This window comes from Lissotriton vulgaris, chromosome 8 (genome assembly GCF_964263255.1).
Source record: "Lissotriton vulgaris chromosome 8, aLisVul1.2, whole genome shotgun sequence".
Taxonomy (NCBI): Eukaryota; Metazoa; Chordata; class Amphibia; order Caudata; family Salamandridae; genus Lissotriton; species Lissotriton vulgaris.
In genome coordinates, this window is record NC_141696.1 from 325,753,786 (window position 1) to 325,764,240 (window position 10,455).

The following is a 10,455-nucleotide window of genomic DNA, read 5'->3' on the forward strand; positions in this document are numbered from 1 at the left end:
CCTCGTCAGGGGTTGTAAGTGCTATTTAAATGCATTTCCAATCCAAAAGCAGCAAACTCTACGCAGGGGGAATAGGATCCCCTGTGCAAATGCACATTGTTTTTGTGACCGTCGACAATGGTGCATAATTGTGAGCGTTCACCAACTTCCTGCACTAACCACACCTTGAAACACCCACTTTCAAGCCCTTTGAATGGAGTATAAATGTGCACTTGTGGCAGACATCTCCACATGTAAATGAGCTTATGATGACAGTTCGAAATCCCTTTGCAAATTTGTGGCAGGTGTGAAAAAGATCAAATCGGTTATAAAACTGTTGACAAATGTATCTTTGTCAAAAGGGCTCTTAGTATTTAGCAGCTGAAATTGAGACAATAATGCTAAAGGCAAATTGTAATTATTCAAATCAATAACCATGAGCCACTGTACTGTTTTTCGAGGAAAACTGTGGAAATATAGTGTTGAAAACAGGTTAAAAGTTGCTGTTAAAATAGGCTCTTTATATCAATAATACTGAGATAGCGTTTGAAATATTTTAAGCCCAATAAAGCTATTCATGCTGAGATCTGATTGTCTGCAACCACATCAACCAGGATGTTACTATCTTAGGACTTGGGACTTGGTCCTGACTCCTAAAAAAACACAAAAAAAGACATAAGGGCATGGTAGGGATACCCTGGCTTGCTGGCTAGGCCGGGGGTGGACTCCCAGAGGGACCCTGCTTAGGGCCAAAAAATGTTTTTTTGTATATTACTATTTAAAACTCCCTCTTTGGTTCTGGGCCTGGGGCTCAGTACAGCATATTTGTTAGGGGTAGCAGGGCTCGTGGTCCCCCTCCCCAAGCCTCAAAGAGGTCCCTGGGGTCATGAAGTAAAATAAAGGGGCGGGGGGCCATGAGGCCCCCCTCCTGAGTCATATACTGACTCCAGGGACACCATTCCCCCAGGTCCGGCTCAGTGATGGTGTCCATGGGGCATCTATTTCGCTGCCCGTGGGCAGGAAAATAGCAACTGTTCTCCCACAGGTCGAGAGCACAAAGCTGTTCCGCCTGGAGGGAGAACAAAACAATTTCCTGCCTACACTCTCGGCCAGGGAAATGCATTGAATTGCTTCCACCCCGCAGGAGCAAAAGAACACTGCTACCGCAGGGTAGGAGCAAATCCGGCTCCTGCTACACCCACAATGGGTGCAATCAGAGAATCCTGGGACTCTCTCTGAGACCCCAATGTGGGAGTAACTGTGGCACGCCCCGGAAGGGAACTAGAGCACACCACATAAAATATGTGTATATTAATGTCAGCTCCTGCAGACGAGGGAGCCAGCAGGGCTGCAGGAGGGCTGAGAGTGTCCTCACGGCCCCCAATAGAATAATGACTTGAGGTGCCCTGGTTGGGCTCTGAGGTACCCCAAATCTTTTTTTTAAAGGAAACGTCGGCTTCTGCAGTGCCTCATAAGGCCACTTGCAGGGAGCGGGTGGAGCTGCAGGGCCCAGAGGCTGCCTCCATGGCCATCTACAGAAAAAAACAGTGGGTTTCCCGAGTGGGACTGGAATACCTGGAAATATAATATTAAAAAGTTAAAAAGTGAATCAATAAATGAGTGGCCACATCCGCTCCTTTTTTTTTCACTGCTCCTTCAAAGAGCACTCCCTACTGCCCTAGGAGGGCTTTTTACATATATTTTGTTTTTGGTAATGTCCCTGGAAGAGGCTGGGACATCACCAAAAAATTGTTTTAATGTTGTAGGGGAGCTACAGGGAGTTCTGCACCCCCCTCACCCCAGCAACACTAGATAAACAACTTAAGTCTCCTGGAAGTTCTACCTATGAGCTGGTTGAATGGTTACATTTTATATGGCCTGAAGGCCTGTACTGTACATGGTTATTTTTATGATTGCATTTTTTTGGGGGTGTAAAATGTTTAAAGGTAGACTCAGAGACATTTTTGTTTTCTTTTTTTTCTTAAAGAAGAAACAATATATCTCACTATTTGTGTTGACAATATCACCCCCAAAATGTAATAATAAAAACAATGTTAAAAAAGTCACAGAAATAGAATATGGTTTAATAAAACGTTATAAAATATTTTTCAGGTATTCAATAAACGTTGTTGTGTGCAGTATTGAAATATACATTTCAATAACGTTATTGGTAATTTTTGGAAGGGAGGAAGAGGGAGTGGGGAAGTATGGCCGGGGTTTTGACTGCCTGTGGGGGAGGTGATTGGCCTGCGGACAGCCTCTGTGGCTACTCCGTGCTACGCATGGCCTAAGGCCGTGTGCAGCAAGGGATTGACGCGATGCATGGTAATAAAATATTACTTCAAATAAATTTTAAAAAAGAAATATGCTGAAAAAAACAAAGGTTAAAGTAATGTTAGAATTAGGGGAAATATTCAGTATCAATGTAACATTTTAAACTCTAAAACCCATAGAAATTCACCAGTTATAGTTATCTCAAGTAACTATAACTCGTGCCCTAAGGTGACCATAACTCTTGCAATACATTGCTAATTACCTCATATTTTACATCGCTCATGACATCTTCTATGCCATCATTGATGAGAAAACTGTGTATTGCGGAGGCACAAGTTATAGTTACCTTAGGGCACAAGTTAAGTTAAAGTTACTTGAGATAACTTTAACTACAACTAGTGAATTTCTATGGTGTTTACATTTCACCTAACTATAACATTATTTTAACTTCTGGTATTTTTCAGTATATATATATATATATATATATATATATTTTTTTTTTAATCTTTATTTATTTAACCCCTTCGATGCTCATGACGGAACGGTTCCATCATGAGCGTCGGTTGGCCTGTGTTCATGACGGAAGCGTTCCGTCATGAGCCCGTTGGCTCATTAGAACCTTCAGCACAACGCGAGAATTCACACCGCACGGAAGGTGTTAAATATGCACACACACTTGGAGGGGCTTTCAGTCAGCCCTTTTCATCAAATTGTCTGTTGTTGTCTCATTCTATTTTTCTCCTGCCAACTACACCATGGGCCAAAGGGTTGGAGCCCACTCAGCCATTGGCTAACTTCACTGGGATTGATGGCACTCTGCTCTTTCACTAGGAGCATATCCGTACACAAGCAGTTTCCTTCCTTGCCAATGACTACTGTGACAATGTGTGCTTTTTCAGAAGAAAAAAAATGTATGCTTTTAGCCAATGTTTTTGTTTGTTATAATGGTATGGCTCCATCAGCTCTTCCAACAATAATTTTACAAGCAAAATGACATAGCAAAACAAGCATTGACAAAGCCAAAAGACTGGCACCCAACACCAAACCTTTTGGCTTTGCCAATGTGTGTTTACTCTTTCTAATGGGAATTTTACTGGAAGGATGTAACCTTGAAGCCTCACCCAGATGTTGACTAGTCTTCACGAACCTTTTTTACGTCGCTGAACTTTGTCAAACAGCTCCTTAGTTATAAAGAATAGAAAACTATTTTCTTAAGGATTAACTTTAATTAGCTAAATGCGTAACAGCCAGATGTTTAAATTGACAGGAAACAGCTGCGATACATCCGAACATTTGTTTTTCCTGCATTTTGATTTCCCAGCAGGTGCAATGTCTCTCCCTTGAAAACGGTGGATTTCCACCACAGTTTGTTTCTCATTTGTCAGCGAGCTGAGAATTCTGGATTCATGTGGGTGGCAGGAAGTGAATGGGGTGGAATGGAAATGCACACTAAAACCAGTAATGGCGTGGGCTCCTATAATGGCTGGTGCGTATATATTTTTCTAAATTTTAGTGGAAATGAAACTCTCCACAGGATGCTGTAAATGATGTTGCAGATGTATCCTTTCGCAAAGAGTTAGAGGTCCTCTCTGGGTGAACACTGAATTAAATTATAACTTATCACTAGATTCCCTTCATACAATAATTTTGTGGTATTCTGCATTTGTATTTTTTATTGTTGATTTTATGAATAGTACTACTAATAATAGTAAGTCAGTTAAACGAGGGGGCTTTGTTATTATTATTGATTGCATATGTGGTTTTGGCTGCATAATCTGTGCATCGGTGTTAATAACTTAGATAAAAACATTGAGAGCTCTATATCAGCTCATGCACATGTCTGCAAAAGTTGAGTTCAGGGTATTGTTAGACAGACTTGACGCCCCTTATGTAACCTATCGCTCTTGTTTTGCCCTGAGGGCCCGATTAAGAGTTGGGTGGTAGCTGGAAATTCTCTGATATTTAGGGGAAGTGATAAGTCACACGGGAATTCCACTTGTAAAGTTTCTCCTCCATTGAAGAAATAGTATCATTAAGGAAATTCCAATGATGGATTCTCTTATATATTTAGCTCTTCCTGGAGTAATCGCTGAACTTTTCGTCACCAATCAAATCTTAGTTAGATCCTTAGTGAAAGTTGGACATTGATCTACGTTGACATCGAAGTGGCTGTGGGGTAAGCATAGTTTTTCTCAGTGTCGCAGTGCTTAATTTGAGCCGGTGGTTTCTGGTGCTTGGTACTGGCACTTAATTGTTGGCACTTGCACTTAATTGTCTATACTGGCACTTATGACTGCTGCCACATGGTGGCTGGCATTGTGGCTATAATTTAGAGATGAGCAGCACTGCATTTGTTTAATTCAGTAATCATTAAAAATAACTATAAACCTGCCGCCCAATCTATTTTAATAGCTATAGGGGCCTGGAATAGGCTGAATTGTCACACTTGTAGAAGTGTGATGGTTGTTAGTTGTGTAGGTTCTGTCATTGGAAACGCTGGCAGTGGCAATGGGTGGTGCAAGCTTCAGAGGCCTCCTGACTAGAGCCCTGGCACTTGTTTATTTACAAATTAAGCACTGCACCAGGGGCTGGTTCCATTTTACAGCAGCATAACAAAGTATGTATCCAAACCACTACCATGTTGTCTAAGTTCTATCAGAGATTGGTTTTGAAAATCAACGATTTTGACTGTATTCCTTATTTATTGATGGAGTTAGCAGATGTGTTACAAAGCTATTCTTATTGCTAAATAATTAATTTTATAGGTTTTTCCAGAAGCGATATAGGGCTGCCACTATTGAGGTGTGTAATATATGTACGAGGTCCCTTAATTAGAACAGTATCATGATGGAAATGCCTCTGGTAGATTTTGCTCCAAATGTACTATTACCTCCATAAGCTGAAGGATTTCATTTACCACCAATTCAGGTCCTAGAAGTGCTCATTTTCGAAGCCTGTGCCAATAGAGACTTCAACATGTACGAGTCCTTTCACATACTTCTAGCAGGCAGGGAGAGAGGCCTGTTGCACGGATTACCGCCCAGCAAGCAGGGTTTACAACTTGAAAGCAGGAGTGAATATTCTAAAGGTGGACAAATTTGCACATTTTACCCTGCGCTGAACATGCGCCAATTGTCATAAGAATTATAAGTGGCATGCACTTTTGCTTGCGTGGTCATCGGGGGTGATTCTTCACTACAAATGCCTTTGTGTAATAAAATGAAACCAGATAAACATATCGTTATGCGGTTCCGAAGTCCTGCCTGAATGTTTTAGTTATGGTTCCCATCACATCACGTTTCACAGTTGCTGCGAGACATTTTCTGTTCAAACCATTCCTCCTGCAAGCGCAAATGATGTCACCAGTAAAACAAAAACAAAAATTGCACAAAATACAAGAAACCCAGTAATCCACGTTTACAGAAGAAAATAAGTTATTGACGATGAGTAATACAATTTTGCAAAGCCCTAGAGGACATTCCCAAATACTTACAAACATAACGGCGTCGAGTCTCAGAAATTGTGGATATTTACTTTAGCACGATAGTTTGCATTATTGTGCTGTGGTGTCAGTACCACAAGTGTTAACAGGAGTTGTAACCTTTCGGGAATGCATATGAAGTGGTTGATTACATTGTTTGAGGGGCAGCTGGTATGTGACAACTTTGTGGCTCAGAGTAAAAAAATGCAACATTAAAACAAAAACATCTGTACTGTGAGCGCGCCCGGGTGTCTGTATACAAATACCAAGCAGAGTAGTTAGAATTAACTGCTTAGGGGAAAGAAGAGGGCTCCTGACAACTTCATATTCACATTCCCTCGACTTTGTGACTTTTTCGCAATTCAATAATAAAGTTATTGTATGCATCAAGCCGAAGGGTTGGCAGTTGCGCCTCTAATGTCCCATTTTCCTGCTTATGCCGTCTTGCATACTTGTACTCTTTCATCGCACTTTTAATTGTCGAGAACCGCAACATTCCACTGAGGAGATGCGCGAGTTAAACAAAACGTTGCGCTACGAGGGACATCTTGCACTTGGAATAGTGCAGTGGAAATTTGCAAAATATGTGAGCGTCATGGCCAAAACATCTCGGATCCCGGAGAGCCGGAGGCGCGCCAGCCCTCACCGCAGAAAGGGTGACACGGCAGAAACGAGCGCACGAAAGTGCAGAGTAACCAAGAGCATTCAATCTCGGAGGAATGTGTCTGCGAGGGGCTGGGAGCAGCGCGTGTGAGCGCCGGCCAAGGGCTGGGAATGCGTCCGCCCACACGCATACTTAGCATACGTGAGCGCGGCCTCGGGGGAGCGGAGGCTTCGCTTCCAGCTCTCGCTGCGGACTTTCCGCGCAGCCCCTAGTGGCGCGTTTACTATGGCTTCCTCCTTTGGCAACATACACCTAGCATTGTTTGCTGGGCTGACTGACCTCATGCAGGAGGCTTTACAATAATATAGGGGTGAGTTTTCAGGTGTGAAGGTCTGTGCTGAGGTGAATTGGGTGGTTGAGTAAAGCGTGAACAGTAAAATGACTTTCACTCTTTTCTGGCTAAATATTTTTTTCCCGCCATCCTTAAAAATGTAAGACGGAAAAATAGGCAGTCGTAGTTCGCACGATCTTTCTTTTGCAAGTTTCCATGTGCCATGCTGACACTGTAATCTAATGCTGTTAACAGGCCGATCACTACGGAAACATCAATTTATGTTAAAAAATTAATCCCCCGGCACTTTTGTTTTGATATCTAAAGGCTAACAGTCCACCGAGAATATAGTTACTTGCCCAAGAACACACAGCAGAATAAAGTGAGCCGACAACGGAGGGCTTCCAGGTGCCACGAGCATTGCAGGTGCACTCAATCCTGCCCCCTCACCAGCACGTGCCTGTGAATTTCCAGCAGGAAACTCTGCACCCTTCCTCCAGAGAGAGGCGGTTATTTGGGGCTGCCTCCCATGTATGGTGAAACCGGTCTTCATAGAGAGTTATGATAAAACCGCATGGAATGCAGCCGCCACAGGAAGCCTTCATCCTTGGCTGTAAACGGCGAGGCCATGTCTGCCTCGCTTCACCCCTCCAAACACAACTCCCCAAAATGGCACCGAGCCCATAGCACTTCTCAGAAGTTTTCATAAGTCCAGTGGAGGCACACACAATCACATTCATGTTTTCTGTTAAGGACCGTAGATTACATATGTTCACGTTTCCAGTAGCTCTATATTCTGACAAAATGTTTGCATGTTTAAAACTTTATTCTCAATATTTCCAAATAATTTAGCTCAATTTCCCCTCAGGTACCTATGTATATAATAACTGCTTCAGACTATCCACATATGCAGTTTTAACCAACGTATGGAACTTGTGGGGTGGCGGCTACAGGGGTCTCTAGAAATGCTCACACACAATGATGGGCAATAAACAGGCGACCTGGTGTAATCACACTCCTCCCACGCGTGGGTTCAATGTCATGCACACACGGCGCGCGCTTGCAACAGTCCAGCGATGGTGATAGTGCTACAATGCTAACACGCACACTTTTTTTTGCCTTGTGGTTAAGACACACACACAGAGCCTTACATAGAGTAGTCCTTCAGATAACGGATTTGAAAGCCGACATACTAATTTAAAGCGCTACGAAACAGCTAGAATGCTATCACAGTGACTTTATTGAAGGACAATGTATAATCATTAAACTCCCTTGTCATCGCACACCCCATCGCCCACCTCTATAATGTATTCTCTCAGTAAGTCATACTGCAGACTTCTTCAAAATAGGCTCATCGAAGAGGGGCATTTTAATGCACGGGCAGAGTGGGTACTTCCCCAGCCCCCCCCCCTTTATACGGACCCCTTTGGGAAAGTGAACGCTCTATTTCTACACTACAACTTCTACCCCCTCTGACTACCTCAGACTCCGTCTCTCTTTAGCCATTGCCATCTCAAGGATGTCTATGATCCCAGAAATACATATTTCATGTTTTTTGCGTGGCCCCATTTCTATAAGATTGCTTGGCATCATTCCATCTTAAAGTAGCAGAAAATGCACACACACCAAAAAAAAAAGCCGGAGCCTCTAATACATATGTTGCACGGCGCCCCATGAACCCAAGACGACAACACTGTCGTTAGGCTACTTGTAGCATCCCACCTTCCTACCCCCGCCCCTTCCGCCCGCGCGCGCTCAGTGACAGGTTCTCACCTGCTGGCTCTGGTGCGGCTGATGACAGTACGCGGCGGAACACGCTGACGCTGACGTCGGGGCAGGCAGGTACTGGCGCACTCCATAAGTTTGGTGGTACATAACATCCAGACAACTCATGGCAGGTCCTGAGACTCCCGAGCATAAACTTTCCCCGTCCTTCTTTCTGTCCTGTGTTCTAATGCTCGGAGCAAGCTTCCACTTTGAGTAAACGAGCCAGCTAGCGGGGTTGCGCCTCCTTTCACCTCCTCTTCCACTTGTTCCCCGTCCCCCGTCTCCCCCTCTTATATATGGAGCCTTTGAGAGGCTCACTCTTGACAGCTCCCGCTGCACATGGAGCGGCCGCAGAGACAGAGGCAAAAGGCTGCAGCTATTGCTATTTACATACGGACAATGGGAGCGCCCGTCCTGGCCAATGGCAGCTCCGCCCCTGTAGAATCACAGAGCAGACTTGCCCAATCACCGCCGACCATAGGCACACCCCTGAGGCGATGGAACGAGCCCTGATTAGAGTGCCCTCATCTTCAGCACTTTGAGCATCCTCGAGACTTCGTAGGCTAGAGGTCTCACCTCCGTTAACCACCCTCCGAATTTGCCCCCCACCCCACTTCCCCAAATATTTGTTCCTTGAGCACTTTTTCGGCACTGAGTGCACTACTCGAATCCCGTATTGGCGACTTTTCCATTACATTAATTCCCACATAGCTGCCAACCATGTATTTCCTGTATGAATGTTTCCTCACCCTTAGGCAGGGCTTTAAGTAGGCCGGGTCCTTCCGGTACTGAGCACCGACAGTTCCAAAAAGCAGGTGCTGGGAGGGGTCGCTATCGGGCTCTCCGGTTTTGTCCTCACCTTCGGTGGAAAAATTAAATCTTAACTCTGGATCGATGCCACCCTCCACTGCTTGTGATGTAACTTCAAAGAGACTCGTTATAGTTCTTTCATTATCACCTTTTCAGAACGGAAACATTTTCAATATTTTATACAACGAAGCCATAGTTGTTGCTTATTCATCTTTCGCAACTAACAACCATTGACAAAGCCAATAGCCTGGCTTGTTGCAGGTGTAATATTGCTTGTTCTAACATATATCTCGATGCAGTGGACAGAAGCAGCAAAATACCGGCAGGCAACACACCATGCTAAGCACAGATTTTAAGTTTACGTGTTTTTAAGCCTTGCCTTTTATTACATTGACCACGCCCCTTTGAGAGACCTCCCCAGTTTTTCCATTCCCCTTAAAGCCCTGCCCTTAGGGGTAAGCCGCCCTCTGTGTCTATCCGAGGGCCACTCACACTAATATCTCCCTTTCCCCAGGATTCACAGGTCGCACAGCCGCTGGAGGTTTCCTGAATTTGTGAGTGTGACATTTACTCCTTAGAGGTAGACGTCTGAAACCCCAATATTAGTCGTGCTTCATCTGAGTTCCTCCCTCGTGGCCTGCCCCAGCTAGATGTCTATGGCACATTGCTTACCCGTAATACTTATGCCTTCTTCTCCCTCACACGAAAGCCCAAAATAATCTAATAACATCCGCGGTACATCTTCACAGTCCTGTTCAACTTCTAACGAGGTGTCTCACCCTGCTTCGTATGTGCATTGCATGTACCAATTGCTTTCACCTTGATATTCACTCATCCTCACTGAGTAAGTATAATGATTACCATAGCTACTTTTATCATCATTTCTGTCCCATAGCGCTCTAATAGATTCCTCCCACCTCATGGTGCTCGTTTAAAACTAAAAGGATTAAAGGCTGTGTTCGCCCTGCTGAGATTCAAGCCTGTGATGTATCAATCAGACATAGAGCTTAAAAGCGAGCGCTTCAATGGATGAGCTGGCTTACCCTTGTGTGTTCCTTGCTGCCGGGAACTTTCCCCATGGTTTAAGTGGGCTAACAATTACGTGGGTCTCCAGATCGGCTCTGTCAGAATAACCTTTATAACAGGTATGACCTCTAACTAAAAGACTGCACTAGATGTGGTCCTCTGACCCCAGAGGTGCTAGACCTC

At 44.2% G+C, this 10,455-nt stretch overlaps 1 protein-coding gene across 1 annotated transcript in view; it reads right to left on the reverse strand.

Moving 5' to 3' along the window:
- Positions 1 to 8,801, reverse strand: part of VGLL3 (vestigial like family member 3) — a 60,707-nt gene extending 51,906 nt beyond the window's left edge. Inside the window, exon 1 of the mRNA XM_086934081.1 lies at positions 8,443 to 8,801. Coding sequence (XP_086790207.1) covers positions 8,443 to 8,562 — 120 coding nt within the window. The 5' untranslated portion in view covers positions 8,563 to 8,801. The remainder of the gene's footprint in view (positions 1 to 8,442) is intronic.
- Positions 8,802 to 10,455: the final 1,654 nt, after the last annotated feature.